The sequence below is a fragment of the Tyto alba genome, unplaced genomic scaffold (genome assembly GCF_018691265.1).
Source record: "Tyto alba isolate M040663 unplaced genomic scaffold, T.alba_DEE_v4.0 Super-Scaffold_44, whole genome shotgun sequence".
Taxonomy (NCBI): Eukaryota; Metazoa; Chordata; class Aves; order Strigiformes; family Tytonidae; genus Tyto; species Tyto alba.
In genome coordinates, this window is record NW_024881320.1 from 3,309,138 (window position 1) to 3,332,644 (window position 23,507).

The 23,507-nt window shown below is 49.9% G+C and overlaps 3 protein-coding genes across 3 annotated transcripts in view; 1 reads left to right on the forward strand and 2 right to left on the reverse strand.

Annotated features, from left to right (window-relative positions):
• The window catches only part of HPD (4-hydroxyphenylpyruvate dioxygenase), a 14,052-nt gene extending 3,829 nt beyond the window's left edge, over positions 1-10,223 (forward strand). The window contains exons 2-15 of the mRNA XM_033008401.2: positions 2,946-2,949; positions 5,307-5,333; positions 6,138-6,200; positions 6,920-7,024; positions 7,211-7,253; positions 7,346-7,428; positions 7,561-7,650; positions 7,780-7,883; positions 8,047-8,124; positions 8,290-8,452; positions 8,800-8,871; positions 9,585-9,707; positions 9,836-9,952; positions 10,113-10,223. Coding sequence (XP_032864292.1) covers positions 2,947-2,949; positions 5,307-5,333; positions 6,138-6,200; positions 6,920-7,024; positions 7,211-7,253; positions 7,346-7,428; positions 7,561-7,650; positions 7,780-7,883; positions 8,047-8,124; positions 8,290-8,452; positions 8,800-8,871; positions 9,585-9,707; positions 9,836-9,952; positions 10,113-10,223 — 1,182 coding nt within the window. The 5' untranslated portion in view covers position 2,946. The remainder of the gene's footprint in view (positions 1-2,945; positions 2,950-5,306; positions 5,334-6,137; positions 6,201-6,919; positions 7,025-7,210; positions 7,254-7,345; positions 7,429-7,560; positions 7,651-7,779; positions 7,884-8,046; positions 8,125-8,289; positions 8,453-8,799; positions 8,872-9,584; positions 9,708-9,835; positions 9,953-10,112) is intronic.
• PSMD9 (proteasome 26S subunit, non-ATPase 9) lies at positions 121-3,851 on the reverse strand. The gene is made up of 6 exons (XM_042805490.1): positions 3,667-3,851; positions 3,478-3,580; positions 2,489-2,682; positions 1,901-2,002; positions 1,298-1,386; positions 121-946 (listed from the first exon to the last, which is right to left on the reverse strand). Exons 1-6 carry the CDS (start codon positions 3,778-3,780, stop codon positions 919-921), a joined length of 630 nt encoding a protein of 209 aa, XP_042661424.1. The 5' UTR covers positions 3,781-3,851; the 3' UTR covers positions 121-918.
• Positions 10,224-12,219: 1,996 nt separating the features above from the next.
• The window catches only part of SETD1B (SET domain containing 1B, histone lysine methyltransferase), a 56,755-nt gene continuing 45,467 nt past the window's right edge, over positions 12,220-23,507 (reverse strand). The window contains exons 14-18 of the mRNA XM_042805166.1: positions 21,142-21,308; positions 20,720-20,851; positions 18,498-18,617; positions 18,006-18,143; positions 12,220-17,260 (exon numbers count right to left, since the gene is read on the reverse strand). Coding sequence (XP_042661100.1) covers positions 17,087-17,260; positions 18,006-18,143; positions 18,498-18,617; positions 20,720-20,851; positions 21,142-21,308 — 731 coding nt within the window. The 3' untranslated portion in view covers positions 12,220-17,086. The remainder of the gene's footprint in view (positions 17,261-18,005; positions 18,144-18,497; positions 18,618-20,719; positions 20,852-21,141; positions 21,309-23,507) is intronic.

Genomic DNA, 23,507 nt, shown 5'->3' on the forward strand with positions numbered 1-23,507 from the left:
ACCTTGCCTGGGCTTCTGCTCTGGAGGTCAGGGGGTCAGATTTTGTGTCTGTGCAGATCCGCATTTAACTCACCCAACTTGGCCCACAATTATTGCCCAAAATAATAACTTCTACAAGAATGAGAGGCATTACTAGTTTTATTGTTTTGGGAGATTGTTTGAAGTTCAACTGGAAACAAGCTTAAAACGAACCAATCACCCCCAAAATCCTCTCGAAGAGTTTATACATGCTAAAAACAATTACCGCAAATAAACAAATTCTTTAAAATTAAAAACAAAAAGAGAGAAGCCATATTAGGAGTATTTTTCTCACAACTATGCAAACTACTGAAAGTAAATAAAAGTAGAATTATAACCCCTACTCCTTACCTCATTGATATAAAATAATTAGGCATTCCAAAATTTCTTTCATCATGTTCAGTGGTTTCAAAAGTTGTGGTAACATGGGCAAGATAAAGTATCAGACTTGCATATTTCTTGACTGTCATCTACTAATACAAACACCAAAAAGTGCTCCAGAACTTTGCAGCATATATTTACAAGATATTCAGTGGGGAATTTTACAGAGCTAAAAAAGGAACGCTCTGTTATCACCAAGTAAGAGCATTTCATGCTCTTTAGAGCCTGTATCAAGTGAAGTTTGGGTCTCTCTGTAGCCTCATTCCAAATCAATACAAGGTGTAAGAGATGAGAAGCCACAGCTTGCAACTCTGTAAGCTACTCCTGACCAACCAGTGCTATTCTGAACTGCAGGCAGACCCTGCTCTATCAGAACCTCTTCAGATTCCGAGTCTGGCACCTAGAGGCCACAGCCTCTGAAACATTTGTTTCAGCAAGAACATGTAAGGAAGTTTTCAAACCAGATCAGAGTCCAGAAAGCAGGCACAAACTTCAGCTTTATTGTTTTCCAAGCAATGGTCATCTCTGCAAAGGAATGATATTGCAGCTGAAAAAGAAGAGGGTAGAAGGAAACATTAAAATCTCAGTTCTCAAGCATAGAAGATCTGACATGGCATGAATCAGACCCACCACAACCCTGCTCCATTGGTTTCCTCTACCAGACAAACTGGCCACTGAGACCCTCCTCCCTGTGCTCGTGTTTGATGCAAGTCACCTCCCCATATCACTGTGCAAAACTGTCAGCCTCCAGCTCTCAGCTGGTACCCGCCAGTGAAGTCCATCAGAATGAGCAGCAACACACACTGAGAGCAAAGCACAGAGCTGGCCCTGCTGCAGGAAACGTGCTCCGAGCTGGGTGAAAGCTTCATCTGTTCTGCTAAGTGAAACAGCAGCTTACCCCAGGAGGCCCTTCCCGGCCCAGCGCTTTGGAGTCAGCCCCACATGCACTTTTTTGCCGCTGCGGATCACAGTCACACTCAGGGGTCTCTGAAAGGGAGAAAAAAATAAAATACAAGAATAAAGTATGGTAACTTTCCACCATCAAGTCAACCCTCTTTGTTCTTCTGTTCAAACACCAAAACATTAGGCCTAGGGGAACTGCTCTTCAGTGATGCCCATTCCCATCCCTGCAGCTAGACCTGCAAGAAGAGATCATTTGGTGGGGAGAAACCTCCAGGTGATCCCTCACTTCCACTATAAAGCGCTCGATGACTATGGCAGATTCTTCGGCCAGTCCACGAGACCATGAGGGTGGCACAGCAACACAACAGGGAGTTCCCAGGGGAAAACAGACAATATGATGCTCACAGAAAAGAGGACACACTTCATTCTCTTCTATCCAGGAGTAAGAATTAACTTGGCACTGTGAGAGAACAAGGCTGCAACAGCACAGATTGAATCTGACATGGAAATAATGATCCCAGAGATCCAAGTTCCATAGAAAAAGCTGTGGTTAGGAGAGACAGGCAAGAGAATGCAGTTACAGTAGAAATGAGCTCACCCCTTCGCTGTGCTGCACCACTGTGGCGATATTCTGCAGGTTCTGGAAGTTGTTTACGTTGACAGAACCGAATTCCACGATCTCATCATCGACCTGAAGTCCCTGGACAGAGACAGAAGGAAGATGGGCATCTGCCTTCTCCAAAGAAGGCAGGTAATATTATAAAAGCATTACCCTTCACCCAGCCACATGGAGAGGGATGTGCTATGACACTACTCTTCTCACCATTCAGGCAAATGAACTACACTGCACCCTCTCCATGTCCTTAGGAAGTACTAAGTACTCAATCCTCTGTCCTGTTTTATGGGAAGAGAAATACTGATGGTCAGTGAGGCCTCGTATGAGCTGTGTGGTGCAACAATACACCTGAGAAGAGACCACTCATCTCATTCCCATACAGCAACTAGTCTATTCACAGGACATCCCAGTGTGACCAAAAAAAAAAACCACAAAAGCCAGGAGGAACCCTAATCAAACCCCCAACTCATTCCCACGTATTAATGAGAGACAGAGAAAGCCATCTGCTGTGTTTTCTCTCTGGGTACAGAAGATGCCTTCCCTATGAGCTGTCAGGCCCCACCACCTTACCGAGATACTTGCAGGAGATCCTGGAGTCACCGCATTCACTTTGGCAAAAGCCTGTGGCAGGCTCTGGTTCTGGCTCATTGCCTCAGCCAACGCCTCTGCTTCGTCCTTGGCATGCTTCTCCTTCTCCCGGGCGTGCAACTGGTGAAGAGCTTCCTCCACCTGCTTCATCAGGGCCTTGTGATCGTTCTGCAAACCTGGGGGTGACACCATTAGCACACAGGTAGCAGCAGCAGGTTACATCTAAGGGATCTTTCCCAGCACGCGCTCTCCTCCGCAACGGTGCGGAAAACGGTATTCTGGGCACCTCAGGTCCCTGCTGTGGCTTTGCAAAAACTGCTGCTGGTGGATCTGCTGGGTGCTGGTGCCAGCACTGCTCACACAGCCTGGCAGATGTTTATCAGCAGAAGTTAGGCACAGAGAAAACTACCTTGTAAATTTTGGCAAACACGCGAGGAAGCATGGCGTGGCGGCCCATGATCACCTAGAAATCACTGAGCAGCTGATGCCTTTTTTTGCATCAAGTCACACACATGCAGAGCAAAAACCATCCCCAAATACATGGCCCAGGGTAAGCCTGGGAAGAAATAGAAATAAACACCAAGCTGTTTTTCACCCAACACTTATTCAACAAAGAGCACAACAATACTTTGCTGTGTTGCACGAATCCCAAAGGGCTCCACAGCAGAATCAGAATTCCAATGACGCTGCATCAACATGTGGAGAAAAGTGTTTCACTGATTAAGCCAAACCCCACGGGCTGCGAGCACAGGGCAAAAACCCACTGAAAACCAAACTCAAAGCAACCCCGTTTTCCAGTTTTTTTGAGGATTGCAACGAGCAGGCTGAGCCAAAGGGTGTTTGAGACGCTAGATGGGTACAGTTATTGTCAGGGACATTTATTCCAGCAGCAGGAGCCTGCCGGTCTCCCACGCAGCTCCCGGCCCGCCACGGGAAGGGGCCGCCCGCCCCCGCCGCGGGTCCCCACTCACAGATGATGTTGTGCCGGGCGGTGCGCACTTGGTAGAGGTCGATGTCGTCGCGGGGGAAGCCCTCGGCGTCCACCAGCGGCTCGTTCATCCCGACGCCCTTTTGCTGTGAGGGGAAGAGGCGGCCGTGGGGCTGCGGCCCGGCCCCGCGCCCCGCCACCCCCCGCCCGCCGCCCCCGCCGCCGCACTGACGTCCTCCAGCAGCTCGTAGCAGGCCTTGATCTGCGCCTCGACCTCGTCCTTCCTCTTCACCAGCTGCTGCACGTCGCTGACGGTGACAGGGCGGCTGCCGCCGGGCTCCGCCATGGCCGACACCGGCCGCGCTGTAACGGCCGCAACGGGAGCCGGGAGCGGACAAACGGCGTCAGCGGCGGCGGGGCGGGGCCGGCGGCTGAGGCTCCGCCCACGGAGGGCGGGGATCTAGGTGGGGGCGTGGACAGGGCGGCGGGGGCGGAGCCATCGGGACCAGCGCCGGCGTGGGGTGGGACAGCGGGGATGGGGACGTGGGGTGACACGGAGGGGATGGGGACGTGTGGGGTGACACGGAGGGAATAGGGACGTGGGGCGACACGGAGGGGATGGGGACGTGGGGTGACACAGATGGGATGATGGCATGGGGTGGCACAGAGGGGATGGAGGTGTGGAGTGGTACCGTAGTGGCGGTGCCATAGGGAGACACGGCGGTGGCAATGCCATGAGGTGACACAGCTCTGATGGTGACATGTGGTGGCACAGCAGTGTCACTGCCATAAGGTCACACCGCCATGACCCTGTCCCTGCTGCTGACCCTGCTCCAGCCAGTGCCCCGGCACCCACGTCCCCCAGAGAGTGTGGCAGCAGGGGACACAGCCCCACATCACACCGCCACGCTCGTCCTCCACACCACCATCACCCACCGAAGCCCCCCATGCTCACTCTCCTGGCCCCACCAGTGGCTTCAGCTCACCACTGCTCCCAGCCTGGGGTCTTTGTGCACTGGTGTTTCCCCCAGCACAGCTCCTGCCCCTCCCCCTGCTGTGTCTGGGGTATTTTGACCCCCTGCAATGCTGGGCTCACCGGAGCTGAAGGTGACACCAGTGGCCCCAGGCCCAGGCACCATACGCACGGCTGGACTCTACATACAGCCAAACTGTCCTGGCTCAGCGTTGGCTGGGACAGGACACGTCCCCACGAAGGGGTGAATGTCCTCAGGGGCAGGCGGGGGAGCTGAGGGGGGACGTGCTGCCACAGTTGCATCACCCCACTGTGGCCCCAGCACCCACGGGAGGTTGTGCTGTGGGGCACGCTGGCTCCCGCACAGCAGAGCCTTGCATGCTTGCACACTTGCAAGCTTGCACGCTCACCGCCCTCCGTGTTTAACCCTGCTGTGCCACAGCCAGGACTGCAAAGCACCCCGCAATGTGGCCCCAAAAAGCCCCCCAGGGACGATGCGGGCAGTTCCCAACCCAAACCAACCATATCTCTGGGCCACAAACGCTTCGGGTTGGGGGTGGGAGAAGGTGGAGCTGAGGAGGAGCTTCCCCTGTCCCACCACTATATTACATGCCCTCCCAGACTCGCGCTCTCTTTGCCGCTGTCACATCGCCAGGTCACAAAAATGGTGAGGGGCAGCCATGGGAATTAATTTAAACAACCAGGGCTCAACAGCACGGGATGTCTCGGGAGCTTCACTGGGTTTAATCTCTGCTTGAATACGGACTTTTTAGTGTCGGTGCTGGAAGTTATGTAGAGGAGCTCTTCCTCATACGCTGACCTTTGGATTTGAGCTCTCTGGGGGCTGAGGTACCTTCCTGAACTGCTAACATCTCTCTTTTCTGATTCTCTCTTTTCAGACAACTTACACAGACAAGGGAGAAAAGGTAAGAGCCATGTCTGTGGTCCTGCCTCGCTGCCTTGTGTGAAACATCAGCCATATTAATGGAAATAATACTCATTCCTTACTCCTTGATTACCTGGTAAAATCACAAGTAAAACTGCTCTCTGGCTAGGCCATTCAGGATGTGGGTCCTCATTGTAAATCAACGTTAACAACAGAAATCTTTTCATTTCCTTTTTCTTTCTGGTTTGGGAGGAGAGAGACAAATGGGAGATGATGGGTATTTCCCAGCCAACCCCAATGCCCAAGCAGAATCCTCATTTGTTGCAACATTTATTTCCAAATGCTTTGCCTATTTGCCACCTTTTTCCTCTATAAAGTGTTTTCAAACCACTGGTGCACATCGCAGCTGGGCACCCGGCACCATGGGTTGGACAGAGGTGGGGAACAGAGCAAAGGGGGATTTGTCCTGGCACTGGTAGTTGTGTAAGAGCGTTTCTGGGGCAAATTAATCTTTAACGCAGTGAGGTTGGTGGGTGGGCAGCCCGCTGTGGGGGCTGCTCGTGCGGAGCACTGGGAGCACCAGGACTGCGGCAGCCCCAGCCAAGCCAGGGCTTTGCACCTTCTGCCCCACAGTGCAGGATCCTGCAGGACCTGTAAAGCACTTCGGAAATTCACTGTTTTGGGGCAGCAGCTGGGGTTCACCTGGTTAATTTGGATGCATTTGCAGGAATCGCCTTTGCAGGGTCACGGCCGCCACGTCCCCCTGCTCCAGAGATGAGCAGCACTACGGGAAAGAGTAGCCCCGTGGCGGCGGCTCTCAGCCCTGTTTTCCCCTTCCCTTTAGCCCCTGCGAGGCCGCTTCATCCATTTCCACTCCATCACCTTCTGGGTCGGCAATGCCAAGCAGGTGAGGCCAGCTGGGCACGTGTGAGGGTGGGATCCCACCGTGCCGGGACAGACGGATGCTCTGGTTACTGGCTGCCGGAGGGGAGAGTTCAGCTCGGCTCAGGAATCCCAAAGCCTATCCCTGGCTCAGCGCCTCTGCCCGCTGGCCTTGGGGGCCCTTGCGCAAGGCGAGGGGTGGCTGCCCGGGGGTGTGAGCGGGAGGGGCCCGGAAAACACAAACCAGCACACGCGGCAGGGCTTGAGCCATGGCCACCAGCCTGCGGTCATACGGCATCGCGATAGCTGCTCTCCATCACGCTGCTAAAAGGCCGCTGGCAAGTTAAAAAATCTCTCTGCTTCAAACCCCAGCGGCTTTTCACACAACCTCACGGATGAACGGGAGACGAGCAGAAATATTTGCCCCTTGGCAGCAGCTCCCTGCCTGCCCCTGGCCACGTTGGGAGCAGGAGGGCTCTGGAGGCAGCATTTCCCACTGAGTTTGGGTTTTTTTTCCCCAAAGTGAACTCTTTCACACCTCTGCTTCTTTCTCCCGGGCTGCTGGGTGGAAGCAGGAACGCTCAGCTGCTCCCTGCGTACACACAAACATGCGCACGGGCGACTTACGCGGCGCTGGCCATTCCTCATGGATTGTTGGTGCTGCCCTGGCCAGGGGGATCCCTGTGGGAACTGGGGGCTGCCGGCACCATGGCTTCACCCGGGGTGGGTCTCACCTGCCTGCAGGCTGCATCCTACTACTGCAACAAGATGGGATTTGAGGAGCTGGCGTACCGGGGGCTGGAGACAGGCAGCAGGGAGGTGGTCTCGCACGTCATCAAGCAGGACAAGGTAGAGGGGCTGATGCACCTTCCAGAGGTGCCACTGCCAGGGTGGAGGTTGGGTTGGGCACATGGGTGCTACCAAAACCCATTGGTACAGTTACACCCTGCGCCTGCAGTGCCTCGGGCCCAGGCTGGGGCTGCAGCCGCACTGCCACGTCTCCATCCCTCACCCCCTCCTCTTCTTCCTCGCCAGATCGTGTTCGTTCTCTCGTCTGCTCTCAACCCAGGGAATGAGGGTAGGTGCTGTGGGGAGGGGGACAGAGTGGGAAATGGCCATGGCAGAGCAAAGCACTCTGCTCATGCCTGAGGCTGCTCTTGCACTGGGCAGAGATGGGGGAGCATCTGGTGAAGCACGGTGATGGGGTGAAGGACATCGCCTTCGAAGTGGAGGACTGCGACTTCATCGTGCAGGTAGGCAGCCCCTCTGCTCCCTCCTGCACATCACCCCGAAACAGCGAGGGGAGTCAGGGAAGGGCCTGGGGATGTCTCCCCCCAGCCCCGGGGAGCTGCAGCAGGAGGGGGTCCCTCTCTCCTTTTGACTAGAAAGCCAAGGAGCGCGGAGCCGTGGTGGTGAAAGAGCCCTGGGTGGAGGAGGACAAATTTGGGAAGGTGAAGTTCGCGGTGATCCAGACGGTAAGCAGCAGGGCAGCTGCTGAGGCTGAGCCCCCATGCTGGAGCGGGGTCAGTGCGGGGAGCAGGCTGGACCTGGGAGGTCCCTGAAAAAACAAGGCCACCACACAACCACTTTCCCCCCTCTCGCAGTATGGTGACACCACCCACACCTTGATAGAAAAGCTCAACTACAAGGGCCTCTTCCTGCCCGGGTACCACCCACCCCTCTTCAAGGACCCCCTACTGCCAAAGCTGTGAGTACCCTGCAGAGGGTCCTGCCCAGCTCTCTGCCATCGTGTGCTGGTGGGGTGTCCCAGTGAGGAGCTGGACAGGTCCCCACTGCCTCACCCTGGAGCTCCCTGCGCTGTGAGGTGCCTCTGAGCCCAGCTGTGAGCCACCCCTGGCTTCCCCCCACAGGCCAAGTGCCAAGCTCAACTTTGTTGACCACGTCGTGGGGAACCAGCCTGACCTCCAGATGGTCCCAGTGGCAGACTGGTAAGAGTAGGGAGGTTTGGTAGGAGGTGGGACGGAGCAGTAGCACCATTCTGCTGGTCTCATCCCCTCCAACATCAGCAGTCAGGACTAATTAAGCCAGAGCAGAGCTTCGTTAGTGCAGGGGTGGAGCAGGGGGCTTGACTGTGCCCTTTGTGGTCTGGGCAGGTACCAGAAGAACCTGCTCTTCCACCGCTTCTGGTCAGTGGATGACAAGCAGCTGCACACTGAGTTCAGCGCCCTGCGCTCCATCGTGGTCACCAACTATGAAGAGACCATTAAGATGCCCATCAACGAGCCGGCATTCGGCAAGAAGAAATCTCAGATTCAGGTGAGTACAAACCAGTGGTTGATCCATTAGGTTGCCGCTGCCTTGAGCAGGGCTTTGGTGATGGAAAAGGGACACAGGGGTCAGTGATTTGGAGCCAGCACAGACATGCTGTGAAAAGTTGGCTCTCTGGAAAGCAGCCCTGACTCTGCTTGGATCTGCAAAGGGCTGTCAAACCCTGGAATGCTGCTGGAACAGAGCTGGTTTACCACTGAATTCACCTATACTGTCTTTTTTCAAATTTTGTGGCCCCCCTGGCCAATTTTGCTTTCATGTTTTTAAGCCCAAGCCCAGCCCTCTGCGCGCTGTAGCTGTGCTGTCACTAGTGCAGTAATGTTTTTTCCCCGCAGGAATATGTCGACTACTATGGAGGGGCTGGAGTCCAGCACATCGCACTGAACACCTCTGACATCATCTCGGCGGTGAGTGCAGCCCTGGGCAGCTCCCCGCCCTGGCACCGCTCCATCTCTGCCCCATCCCACTGGGCACAGTCCTCGTCATGGAGCGGTGGTGGACTGTGACCCCCGTCAGGGTACGAGGACACGGGCTGGCTAAGTGGGCTTCGTGCAGTTGTTGTCTTACAACCAGGATTAACTGCCCAGCAAGTTGCTGGAAAGGGACCTGTCTGCACCTGGGAGCTGCTGGGAGATGTCCGTCCTTCCAGCTTAAAGCAATTGGGGTCTGGAGGGACCCTGACGGCACGTGCTTCCCTGGGGGGTGGCTGGTGGGGAGCTCGGGCAGGCTGGACTGTGGGGCTGAGCCACCACAGCACATCACCCACCTTCGCCCTGGGGCAGATGCTGGTCTGGATTGAGCTCAGCTGCTGTTGAGCACTTGGTTCTGGAGTCCTCTCCAGACCAAAGCACCTCCAGAGGTATCGGGGGGTCAGGGTGGGATGAAGGATCCTTGCACGGCAGCCAGCTCTCTGCATTACCCGGAGAGAGCACCTTGGGCCCTCCCATTCCTGGTGTCCAAAGCAAGAGGGTGGGCCATGTCCTCATGCACGAGGTTGGCCAACGTCGTGGGAAAGTATCGCTCTGCCTCCTGACACCATCCCGAGCCATCCTCTTGGCACAAACCTCTCCACAAACGAGTCCCAAGCCCGACGCCCGCTGGGGTCTCCCCTGCCTTGCAGATCACCAACCTGAAGCAGCGGGGCATGCAGTTCATGGACGTGCCATCCAGCTACTACCAGATGCTGCGGGAGAGGCTGAAAACTGCTAAAATCAAAGTGAAGGAGAACATTGACAAGCTGGCGGTGAGTCAAACTGGCTTGAGAGGCTTGGACCAGCTCCTTAAAGTGTTTTGCAGAGATGAGGGTGATGCAGAGGGATCCCCTTGCTCTTCTGTGGGTCTTCAAGCTGTTGCCCCATTTCTTTTCTCCAGGAACTGAAAATCCTGGTAGATTTTGATGAGAAAGGCTACTTGCTCCAGATCTTCACCAAACCAGTTCAAGACAGACCCACGGTCTTTCTGGAGGTCATCCAGCGGCATAACCACCAGGTTGGTTTGGGGATTTCACGATGATCTTGGCTTCAAGACCTCAGGGCCATCATCAAGTACCATCACCCAGTCAGTTCTGGGTGCTGCTCTTTCCCAGCCGCTTCCGAGCTGACGAACCCGCTGCCCGTCCCCACGGTCAGTAACGTTGTCATCTCCACAGGGATTTGGTGCCGGGAACTTCAAGTCTCTGTTTGAAGCAATAGAAATAGATCAAGACGCAAGGGGAAACCTGACCATCCTGGAGCCCAACGGGGAGACCAAACGCATCTAGAGGATGGCAGAAAACACCACCCTCACCCCTAATGAGCTGATTCACAAACGAACCGGGAAGTGGCCAATGTTTTGGTAAATAGCCCAGACCTAAGTGTCATAAACCCAGGGAAACTGCTGCCAAGTTGGAGATGTAAAAGGACTCAACACCTATCCCGACCCAGCCCTGGCGCTGCCCTCTGGTGACTTCTTGGGAGAGGGAGCGTGGGAAATAGCAAACACGTTCTTAAAAAGCGGTTTAATTTGATCCAAACCACCAAATTCTTAACAAAGGGCAGATTTAAGGCATGTGCCAAAGACACAGAGCTACTGAGGAAGACAGAAGAAACAACTGGGAGTGCGTAATTTTAGTCTATTGAAAGTTTTCTGTTAATTTTAGATACATGGGAAGCTGGGAGAAGAGAGCACGGAGGCGTTTGCCTCTCAGTGTGTCTCATTTTGTAAGATTTTATTTTAATTGCTTTTAGACTCAATCATGAATTTGAATTTACTGAGATTAAACACATGGGTTTAGGGTAGCTACAACATTCTAGAATAAGACTTAATTGAATTTATGTATTTCAGCCTTCCCAAGGCAGCACAATTTTGCTCTAATACCTGTAAATTCCTGAATTAATGAAGGGTTGGGGTTCCTCCCATGTTTCAAGAAGTAATTGCTGGCATTGGCAGCGATTCCTTGGCTCAGATCCTGGCTGCGCGTGCAAAGTCCCCTCTGGGCATCGCTCTAGTGTTGTTACTGTCCTTTCCAAGGGGACTTTCCCCACCAACACAATAAAAAATATTCTGTCACAACTTGAGTGCCTGGTAAGTTAACGTGTCAGGGCTGGAGCCTCTCTACCCCACGTTCACTGCGGCTGCAGGTCGAACGCTCCTTGAGGAATCCGCAGTTCATGACAGCTGGAGAACATCTCAGGGTCTCTGGTACCCACCGGTCTCCCCGCTGTTGCACATCTGCCCTCCAAAGCCCCCACGCACCCACAGCTGCTCCCCAAGTTTCCCAACGTTGCCAAGCCCACGGCTCAGGACAGGCTCCTCGGACACAAGCCCTTCCACCAGCCCAAGCCCCTGTCCCCTCCAGCCACCCTCCAGGCCAAGCCCTGCTGCCTTCTGCCCCATGAGTCCAGGCTGTCCCATGTCCCCATCCCTTCAGCCACCCTGGTCAGCTGTAGGAGCCAAGAAGCCAAGCTGGGAAGTCACCTACAGCCCAGGCTCTCTCCTGGCTCTTCCATCTCCTCCTCCATCAGCCATTCCAGTCACCTCTGCTCCAGCTATCTCTTTTTCTAAAGCTCAGAGAAGCCACTTGGACCACCACCACCTTCACAGCAGCAGCAGCAGCAGCCGCCCTCGGCGAGGGAATGTGGGGGGCACAGGGCCGATTCCAGGCTGTTTTCATCTGCATCAAACCTCAGCAGCTCCCCTGGCTCCCCCCTCTCCTGTAAACCACAGCTAACAGAATTCATTTCAGATTTGAATAAACTGATTTAAAAGAAAGAAACGAAAGTGTCTCTGGTCCCAACAGCCCTACAGCATCACCCGAACCAGCAACACTAACACCTTGTTTTGCAGAATGAGGACTTTCAGCTCCATAAAGTTGAAAAAACACGAGATATGAGCTCAGAAAAATCCAGGGCAGAGGCTGCAGGAACAGGGACCCCTCCCTGCCCAGGTTGGGTGGGTTGGGGACAGTGTCACCGTGGCAGGGGGGCCAGCGCCTGGCTGCGCTTCAGCAACTAATGGTTGTAAGGATTTTTAATACTAAGAAAATTGCCTTAAAGTTTATAAACTTAAATCACTTGCATATTTCTTTCATGCAATATAAAGCTGCTTAAAGTAATTGCCTGCTCACCAGAATTAGTATTTTCAGTAAAGTTTGCTGAAAATCAGTTCTTTGGACTGCTCTTTTTCTGGATCTGGTTCTTTGAGCTCTCATGGTTCCCAGCAGGGGTCTGACAGCAAAAAGCTGCCCTGGCTATATATTAAGCACAACGTAATTTTTCTGTAAGAAAAGTCAGTATATTTATGGTTTGCTTTATAAAAGTTACTATAATACAATGGTACAGAGTATTCAATTCACAAAAATATGAACAAATATATACAGCATGACACATCCACAACAAAAACACTTTCTTCAAAACAAGATACATACTGGTGACAGATTCTATATGCACAAAACATCCCTAAATTTATAAATTTGCTTAACAAAAGAAAAAGCAGAAATCCTAAATCTTCAAAGCAGAGTTGTTTTTTTAAGGAACTTAAAAAAAATAAGATTTTTTTCATTTATTGCAAACCATTTTACCTGCCTCCTTTTAAAGGAAGCCCTTTATTTTCACACTGTGAATTAAAACAACCTGTTTATAGAACCAGAAAACTGCAAGGATTGGGAGCCGGGTGTTCTTCCATTTGGCTTTTAAAACTGCCCATTTGTTTTAGAGTGTCCGTTACGATGTGTTTCTTTTCACTTGGACAAATACTACAGTGGCAATTAAGGAGGAAACTCATAAAAACAAACAAAAAAAAAATAAATTGAAAAAAATCCAGTTGCAAACTCGCTTAAATACATTTTAGGTTGTCTATTAGACTGTACACATTTCCTCGCTTGAAATAAATAGATTTTGCACATTAGGTTTCAGACTGAGGGGGGGGGAAAGAAGAAGCCTTGACTTGGCAATTTTTTGTCTTCAGTTTCTTAATGCTTCTAATTCCATCTATTTATTTGACAAAAACCATATTTATACAGAATTTACATTATACAAAGCTTGACACAAGCTGTAAATGCCACCAGCTCCTTTGCTATACTTAGTCCTTCTTCCTCCCCATCTCCTTGACATGATTTAGAGCTGGAATCTGTTTAAAAAGAACTCCAAATTACAATAGTCACTTTTAATAAATTATTTACATGCTCTTGAAGTACAAAGAAATCAGCAAAAAAATTTCAACATGTTTCTACAAGAAACAGTGTTTGAAGAGAAGATTCTTGAGTTTGCCTATGTACAGAAGATGCATTTTTTTTTATACTTCAAAATCCTTTTTTCCTTAAATTTTTATTTTATACAGAAATGCACTGAAATGATCCCTGAAAAAGGTCACAAAAACCGGAACTGAAACTACTGTATACTTTGTTGGAGTTTAAAAATGTTCTTTTTTTTTTTTTTCTTGTAGAAATAAGCTGCTCTATACAATATAAATATCTCCAAGATGAGCCCCTTCCCCTCCTGGAACCCCGATAGTCACAGACCACTTATTGGGACCAGCCTGGAATTGCAAACAGGGGTGTGAACTGAATGGACAAGTGAAGGTGTTGGGCAGCGGCAGGCGGGATTTGCAAGCACAGACCGCGCTTCCTAGAAACACCAACTGCAGAGGCATCTACACCCTCAACTCAAGTCAGCTTCACGTTGGGAAACTAAAGATTTAAGTTATATTTCCAAAGGTTTTGCACTATTCTCTTGGGTCATTTCACTTAGTGAGATACAATTTTGCAGGGAGCACAGTCAACACCTCTCTTTTTTTTGTCTTAGGTTTCAATATAAGTGAAAATAAATCGGGGACAAGCTTTTCAGCAAACAAAACAACTTCAGTAAATCTCTCTGTAAAGCAGCATGTGCTGGTGAGGTTTCTTTTTAGTCCTTTCCACTATTTCCATGGGGTGCTGGGGTGCCTGTGCTAACTGCGGGAGGCGACCGCTGGGTCCCATCCAGGCTGGCGTGTGAATTGCTCGCCTTTTGCCTTTCTCCTCTCATCTCACCCCTTTCCAATTACGAGCCAAAGTACCGGAGAGGGGTTAGAGAGGCATCTCCACGAGGCTGCCTGCCAAAACCACATTCGTGGCTGCAGGGCTCCCCTGCCCCAGAGAGACCTCGCCGGCTTGCAGGGACAGGGCATACACAGCTGCAGCAGCTCATGGAAATCACTATATCAGACTTAAAATCCTCACCACACAATGATGTGGTTTGGGGATGGGGCAGCTTTGCACGGGTAGGACTCTGCAAGCCACGATTTATGGGGAAGAAAAGAGAAGCCTCAGGTTTGGCTTTGAGACCAGACCAACATGATTTTTCAGAAGCACTGTAGGTCCAGCAGCTCTGTTTCCTCCTGGGGGGATACCCAGGATCTCAGCTCTTCCAAAAACTCACGTTGTTTGTCTGGGATCCTAAAAAAGGATGGGTTATGGGCAGTTTCAGAAGTACCCAAGTGATTTAGGTGCTCATGGTCTTTGGCACCCAAATCCCTTCGGTGCTCCTATGGATATGGTGAAGTGCCCAAACCCATAGATCTCATTTCAGAAGACTGTGATCTGCCTCCCCACCTCTCCTCAACAAAGATTAAGGCAAACTGCAGGGGCTAATCCCATCCAGAGCACACAGATGTGCTGGGAAATACAAAACTGTCAGCAGGTACTTAGGGGCTGGGCCATTTGGGGTGTCTTTGCCCCCACAAAACCACAGTTAATGCACTGGTTTAATGGACCAGAGAGGAAGAAGGCCAAGGACAGTGGCAGAACTGCCGCACACAGGGGGGCTTCAGTTCTGAGACACAGGAAACTTCTGTGCATTTCCAAAGCTTTGAAAATAAAAGGCCAAGCTGTAGAGGTGCCAACTGGAGCGTGAACACAACAAGATGAACCTTATTTAAAATAAAATAAAATAAATTGAGCAGCTGGTTTAACTCCCAAATGCTCCTGCCATCACTGCAGTTACAACCAACGTTCAATGACAGAAACTAGTTGTGCTTCTCATAATTTTAGGTTCTGGGTCACCATTACCCAATTGCTGGAAGATTTATAAAGAGGTGGGGGGAAACAACAAACCAAAACAAAAACAGAGATGGGACTACGGACTGTCCAGTCTCAGTGACAATTTCCTCGCTCTCAGACAGAAATACAGGTGGTATTAAGGCAGCTTGTAGCAGTCTGTGTGTTCCCATTCTTTCAGGCCTTTTGTCTGAAGAAATTCAGGTGCAGAGGTCTAACCTACATTACAAGCTCCACTCCACAGCATGGGCCTGGCAATTCCATATAACAGCTGAAAAAACTTCCAGGAAACTCTTTTGCAAGGTTGTAACCGCTGAACGTGGAGCTGTGGTCATACAGCAATTATCGCTGATTTTGAAAGGCTACAAAAACACAGCTTTACAATCTGTTCTATGGGGAGGTGTTTAGTTGTACAGATAATCTTCCCATTTCACAATGACATTGCAACTTCCCCTCATAAGCCAATTAAAAAGGTTTTAGTACAACTAATCTCTACTTCTAAAGCAGGAGAAATTCAATGCAAGTTGAAAAACTGATCCTGTCTATACCTGAACGGTCATGTAACATTTTCAGATCACATCCAAAGAATAATTTCTTTGGTGTTTTGCCCCATTTTTAAATGGAACATCTCAAAGAACTGCAACCTTCACCTCAGCATGTCTACAAGGACAAAATATATTGAAAAAATAATTCCAAAATATGCTTTCCAAATTTAAAGCAGCATTCATTTTCATGCTGTAGATAAGGGAGGACAGGATTGTTCCCGCAGCCTGCGCTCAGGGACATTTTTACCATGTTCTTACTGGAGGGATGGGGCCACCCCAAGGCAAGTTACTGAGTAACAGAGGGAGGAGAGTGGCACGGCACAGCTCGCTCCTATCACAGGAGGCATCTCCCACATTCAAGGACAGAGCAAATACTCCATGTAAAATGCTGGAAAGGCAGGGAAATGAAGACAAAAATGAGAAAAATTAATGAGACACCCATCAGCCTGTTTCCCATCTACATGAAGAAAATCATGTTACAAACATGGGCTGTAGTGTATGCTTACAAGGTGGGTAAGATTTCTACAGCGTAAACATGGGCTGAATTGTCCACTTAATTTCAGCCTCAGCCTTTTTTCCATGCATGACAAACAGATCTCCAAGAAATGGGCATGCCCAAAGGCCACACGCTGTGCCACGACGCTACAGCTACACAACTGACTTGACTTCTTACTAGTGATTGCAGTAGCCAAATATTTTTCATATATGGGTGCAGAGGTTTTGATCCCCCAGTATACCAGCATGGCATATGAAAATTAGAGATGAGCCCAAGGCGTTGAGGTCTGCGGCTGACCTGACTCTTCCCCGGGGTGTCTGGCTTAGGGGATGTGTTCAGGCTCATCCCTAAACAAAAAGGCAGGACAGTTCACCTATAGTCTCGTTGCGGACACATCGCCATACATACACACACCCAAGCACACGCACACACCCATTCACACACCCTCAAGCCTCTGGCTTGCTCTGTAACATCAACCTTACATTTATTTACAGCTTACTCTGAGAAATCTGTGCAATTTCAGCCAATCAAGCTCCCAACAAACCCTATATGGCATTTTCAGTCTCTGCTTCACATTTAAACGTTGAATGTCTTTTTCAACCAACAAAACTGATGAGAAAAAGGTAGCAGCATTTATGAAAAGATGAAGGTTTATAACAACAATTAAAAAAAAAAAGGTACCATTATCCCATTACGGAGCATTAATGTAGGGACTGAACAGAGAAGCTAGTGTTTGGATAGACCATGCCACAAAACGGTAGTCACCTTTTTGTGTGCGTGTTGGATCTGAAAAGGAAAGAGCACCTGAAACATGAACAGTCCTCGTAAGCATGTGCGCTTTTTGCTTTCATTCGTGATCCTGGCAGAAGTGCGAAACTTGCTTGGTTTTTTTCTTCTCTTTTTTTCTCTCTCTCTCTTTTTTTTTTTTAATATTTTTTTTTCCTTTTTTAATTTTTTTCTTCCTTTTTTTTTTTTTTTTTTTCTCCTCTTTTTTTGGCAAAGTGCAACCACACCTGGTTACCACAGTTTTGACATGGCCGAAGGTGCAAGTGTGACGAGAAACCTCGAGTTCAGTTCAGGGTTCCCCTGCAGTTCTCAGAGCCACATAGACATGGGATTTTTACGTCCTCAATTGGAAACTTGTAGTCATAGGTAATTTCCTCATTCACGTTGATGTGCTGTTTGGAGTAGATGACAATCTTCTTTTGAGACTCCACCGTGATCACTTTAGCATAACAATTTGGCTGCAAGGGTGACAGAACAGGTAATGATTTAGGCTCCCAGTGGCCATGGCTTCCCAGCCACCACAAAATTATTCAAAGCTAAAATAGAGCAGGACAATCCTTTCCTTAGACAGCCTCAGCCATGCTTCCAAGCCTGGACCAAGGGGAAGCTGAGAAAGGGAGGCGAAGAAAGAAAACAGAGCAGCCCTCCTTGCGCCTCTCCAAAATATCCACATTCTGGTCATCTGTGGTGTAAAAGAGTCTGGACGATGCTCCACCAAGTTTGTCACAGGCTAAGAGCAGCTCAACTAATTCTTAATAATTTGGTCAGGCCGCCAAGTCTTTGAGTGTAAACTGCAGCACAGAGCAGAGGGGAAAGCAGCTCCTCTACCTGCTGGGGCAGGGAATACTTTTCCCATGTGGACACTAGAAGGAGACTATTCTCACAGAATAACAATGCTAAAATTTGGGTTGCTTTAAGGAAATATTTCTTAGATATGTTTGAAAAGTGCCTATCAGGGTCCCCCAACAAAGTCAGGAGGATTCTGAGTGCACTCTGTCTCGCTGCGCGTTTCATTTCTGAGGTCTCTCAAATCTCTTTATGCTAGTTTAGACTCTGCTTTGATCTGCTGCAGCTCATTAACGTTTAATTATAACCGTGTGACCCCCTGCTACTTCTGAACATGGCCCCAGTCAAAGTTAGCAAGGACTCAATGGCTTTATCAGCATGTCAGAGTACAATTAAATGCAAAAACATGATACTTACATTGCAGCTGTGATTAATAAACCTGGCGAAGTTTCCACATTTTGTGGCATCGATGATGGTGTCATGATCGACTCTGAACATGTAACTGCTTCCGATGCCTTCATCCTCGTATCGCTTTTCACGCATGTCAGCAATGACCTACAGTAAACCCCATATGTAGCATCAGGACACGCTGCAGAAGTGATCTGTGAGCAGAGAGCTACACAACCCTCACCTGAGCTGTGCTAGTGCCACTCAACAGATTTACAATCCCAGCAGACCTAACTGAAAACACAGAATTTCAGGACGGGCTTCTTGAGAGCCTATCTCCTAAGGATTTGTGTGCTTAGTTTCTATGGGTTGTTGAAAATCCCACCCTTGTAAGCCATATGCCAATCCTGCTTAGCTCACATAGCTAACACCTTACAGTAGGGACTCCAACTCTCACTGTCATACTCAAGCACTTCTTTCAGGGCTGGTTTTTACTCAGATTTCACCCACAGTCCATCTTACCTGCCTGATGTTCTGACCCACATATTCAATCACCATCTCATCAGCTGCAATGGGCTCCATAGCAAAAAGGCCCCAGTCATGAATATGGCTCTTGCAGAATTTTAGTTTTTTCTTCCGAAACTGCATGAAGAAAACACCAAACATGAATTAGCCACAGCACAGAAAGGGGAAGGCTGGTCCTGGGTCCAGCACCTGCAGCATGCTCCAAGCCACAAGCAGTGATGAGGTGCTTCAGCCCAATTTAGTTTCCTTCTGTCTTGCAGTGACAGGAAGGCAGGACAGAGGGTCATGGAAAGTCCTACAGAGATATATCATAGAATCGTATCACAGAATGGTTTGGGTGGGAAGGGACCTTAAAGATTATCTAGCTCCAACCCCTCCTGGCCCCGGGCAGGGATACTTTCCCCCAGCCCAGGGTGCTCCCATCCCTGTCCAACCTGGCCTTGAACCCTTCCAGGGAGGGGGCAGCCACAGCTTCTCTGGGCACCCTGTGCCAGCGCCGCGCCCCCTGCACAGGGAAAAATTTCTTCCTTCTATCTTACCTAAATCTACCCTCTTTCAGTTTAAAACAGTTACCCCACCTGCTATCCCCACCCCCCAGATCAAGAGTCCCTCCCCACCTTCCCTGTCCCCCCTTTAAGCCCTGGGAGGCCGCTCAAAGGTCTCCCCAGAGCCTTCTCTTCCCCAGGCTGAACCCCCCCAACTCTCTCAGCCTGGCCTCCCAGGGGAGCTGCTCCAGCCCCCCCAGCATCTTCGTGGCCTCCTCTGGCCCTGCTCGAGCAGCTCCGGGTCCTTCTGCTGTTGGGGGCCCCCGAGCTGGCCCCAGCACTGCAGGGGGGTCTCCCCAGAGCGGAGCAGAGGGGGACAATCCCCTCCCTGGCCCTGCTGCCCACCCTGCTCTGGGTGCAGCCCAGGGCATGGGTGGTTTCTGGGCTGTGAGCCCACATTGCTGGCTCAAAGTCAGTTTTCCACCCAATAATGCAGGGCTGCTCTCAATCCACTCCTTGCCCAGCCTGGATTTGTGCTTGGGATTGCCCTGACCCATGTGCAGGACCTTGCACTTGGCTTTGTTGAACTTCATGAGGTTTGCATGGGCCTGTCTCTCAAGCCTGTTGAGGTCCCTCTAGATGGCATCCCTTCCCTCCAGTGTGTCACCACACCACACAGGTCAGTGTCATCAGTGAACCTGCTGAGTGTGCACTGAATCCCACTGTCCATGTTGCCAACAAATATGTTAAACAGCACCAGTCCCAATACCAACCCCTGAGGAACGCCACTCGTCGTTGTTTTCCACTTGGATCTCAAGCCATTGACCGTGACTCTCTGAGTGCAACCATCCAGCCAATTCCTTATCCACTGAGTGGTCTGTCTGTCAAATCCACGTCTCTCTGATTTAGAGACAAGGATGTCATGTGGGACAATGTCAAATGCTTTGCACAAGTCCAGGTAGATGACGTCAGTTGTTCTTCCCTTATCCACCCATGCTGTACCCCTGCTGTAGAAGGCCACCAAATTCATCAGGCACAATTTGCCGTAAATGAATCCATGCTGGCTGTCACCAATCACCTCTTTATTTTCCATGTGCCCTGGCATGGTTTCCAGGAGGATCAGCTCCATGATCTTGCCAGGCACAGAGGTGAGACTGACCGGCCTGTAGTTCCCTGGGTCTTCCTTTTCCCCCTTTTAAAAAATAGGGGTTATGTTTCCCCTATTCCAGTCAGCAGGAACTTCGCTAGACTGCCATGACTTCTCAAATAAGGTGGATAGTGGCTTAGCCACTTCATCCACCAGTTCATCCAGAGTTGCAGTACTTGGGTTTTTATCACTGACCGCACACTGAGGAGAGCAGACCCACTGAGTCCATTGGTCTCTGTTCTGCATAACCCTGATGGTTCTGACTAGAGCTCAAGCTCTGTAATCATCATATACTTATTTATAGCCATTTATCAGTCTCAGTTTTCCCTGTGACTGCTCTATTCCTATTTCTTCAGGTAAATTATTTGTGTAATACGTTGTATGAAGTTTTATTGTTGTAACAAGTTGTGTTACATGGAAATACTGGAGAGCCAGGTACCATTCAATCCTCTGGCACACACAGCAGTGTCCAATGCTGAGATGATCATCACCAAGGTGAGACCAAACTGGCAGAAAGTCCCCTGCCCTGGCCTCAGCCTGCTCCCAATCAACCCCTGCGCAAAGCAGCAATCCATGGGGTGACCTACCTTGAGCTGGTTGAACTTGAGCAGGTCACTGTCACAGCTACCAGTGAAGGAGGAAAGGAGCCTGCGTTGCTCTGACCGCCTCTCGGAGCCAGCCCGGGTGGAAGCATGAGGTTGGGCAGGGATGCTCATACCCTGAGAGGACAAATGGGTGATCAAAGCTGACCCAATGGACCCAACACCCTGCAGCCTCCCTGCGAGTAATTCCTTGTGCTACAAAACATCACCACAGAATGCGTGGCCTCTGAGAACATCCCACATCAAACACTAACACCTCCCTAGCAGCTCCCGGACGACCAACTCGACACAGGCATAGCAACAGCTTCACCTCCCTCCTTGCCAAAAGGTGTGACACACTGCATGTGATGCTGTATAAAACCAAATCCCATTCACACCCCAGCAGTCAGCGGAGGACCTGTCCTCACCTGTGTGTCGGCTGGAGGCTCCTCGGCAAAAGCTCGGCTATTGTTGAGGTATTTAAGTTTGTCCTTCTTATCAATTTTGTAATAGCCTTCACTTCGTGCACAGCCCGTCACATGCTCCCGCATCCCATCATCCCGCTTCTTTTTCTTGGGGGTAGAAAAGCTAGTAGGTGGAAAGAAGTTAAGGAGAAACATGGCCACCAGTGGATATCAGACAAAACTTGTTATAGCTACATGGAGCTAATGCCAGGAGCTTAGAAAATCAGGAAGGTTTTGGGGGGGGGGGGGTTGCAAAAAATAACAATACTATTGAAAAATAAAAAATCATCACTGAAGCCCACATGCCTACAGGAAAACCAAGCATCATCTTTCCTTCTTAGCTGCACGCTTTGGGAAACTGAAGTAAAGAGATAATGAAAATTTAAACATAAAAAGGTTAAGCTGTCAAGAGAAACCTGTTTGAGAAAGGATTCCCCCACAGCACCCACTACGTACACAGACAGCAGCTGCCCAGCCATCTGGTTGTACCATTATCTTTGTCTTGAGTGACACGCTTTTGTTCTACCTCCAGAAACTCCCTGCAGCCACCCCAAGCTCTGAAGACCCCGCGCTGATCTCACGGCAGGGACCACCCCCCCAACTAGGGCTAGAAGCAGCGCAGATGGGCAAGAAACACTCCTCAGCCCAAAGGGCTTGGAGTCAGACGCTGCTCTCACCAGCCTCAGTAAATCAGCTCCTTCAGACCCTGATGGGGAGGGTAAGACCCTGTGCAGATGTTTCAAACACCACTGTCCTATCAGTTAAGAAAACCTGCAGCTGGCTCGGCAAGGACTCACTGCATTGAGCAGGCAGAAGGCACCTCCAGGTCTCTGGCTTCTGGAAGGACAGTGGAGCTGTACTACTGGCAGCTCAGCCCGAAAACACAGCCATGACGCCTGTGATGGTTGAGATCTACCCAAAAAATGCTCCCTGAGTCAGAACACATCCTTAACACCAGATAATTAAAGCTAAGGGACCACAAAAAGCATGATATGATGGCCTTGAAATCAAAGTGCTGAGGTGTGAGCTCGCTGGAAAGACGGTAAACCCTGCAGGTGCTTCATACCTATCGTGCAGTGTAGCACAGGGCAAACCAGCAACAGGCTGCAGTGGTTTAAAAAGTGACAGTAAATTTGCTGTTACAATAATCCTTATCAACAGTGGAACAGATTTCAAGTATTTCCACTACATAAGTTGCCAAATGCAAACACATTTGAGCACACGATCACAGGTAAGCCCTACCCATTCTGCCTTCCACTGGCTGCGGTCCCCCACCATTGTGGGGCCAATTACTCCTGCCTTGGAACTGGTTTGGTTCTGGAACTGCTTCCCCAAACGGGGCAAACGTAGACTAAGAATTACTGGGGATGATGCATATCATCATCTTTTTAGAATACTTCCTTCAAACAACTAAATAAATCTATTTCAAGACTATTGTGCTGGTATGAAAAGGCAGAAAATTATAAATTTAATCTTACATGTTGCTCATGAGATGCAGACAAAGAAAGGATTAAAACACACAGTTCAGCACTGAGCTTCAACTTGCTTTTTGTGAGTATCACATCACTGACTATTTTAAGTGGTTTGGGCTTTTTTGCATTTGCTTTTGTGCCTTGCAGGGATTAAGAGATGAGATATTTTAACTCCCCACGATCTCTAGCAACACATGAGGTGGTGCATTTGTCTTTAACATATAAATCCACATATCCTTCCTGAAAACATTACTAGAAAGTTCTCAGGTTATGAGAACAGCCTTTTAAGCTCTGTCCTGGAGATCACTCTTGGTGGCTGTACACATGTAGAGCCTTGTTGTGAGCCAGCTTGTGTGTCCCAAAAATGCTCCCGAAGATTCAAAGCTACAGCCAACGCTGCCAATTACCAGATCATGGGCAGGGAGGGACGGGGGCCAGACCCTGCCCCGCCAACACCAGCCGAGCTCCTCGCTGCAGCACTAGCAGTGTGTTCCCCCATCCAGCCCAGGGCCGTGTCTGTCCCTGATGTGCCGCTTAGAAACCATTGCTTTTATTAGTATTTCAATCTCAAATCAAGTCAAAGCTGCTAGCACCACTAACTCATCATTTTGGGCACAGATGGTGAGATTATTTTTACAGCAAGTTTTAGCCCCAAGTTAAAGCCCTATATGTGCAGACTAGAAATTCCACAGGCAAACTGAAAAAAAAGTCTGGTTTAAATGCAGACAGAAGCTTCTCAAACTAACAAGGAAATCTCCCCAGAAGAGGTGCATACAGATTTTCCCTGCAGTCCTAGATTGAAAATGCAGCAAGAACAGCCACTTCTGCAGTATTTTTGTATTGCAGCTTCAGGGAATA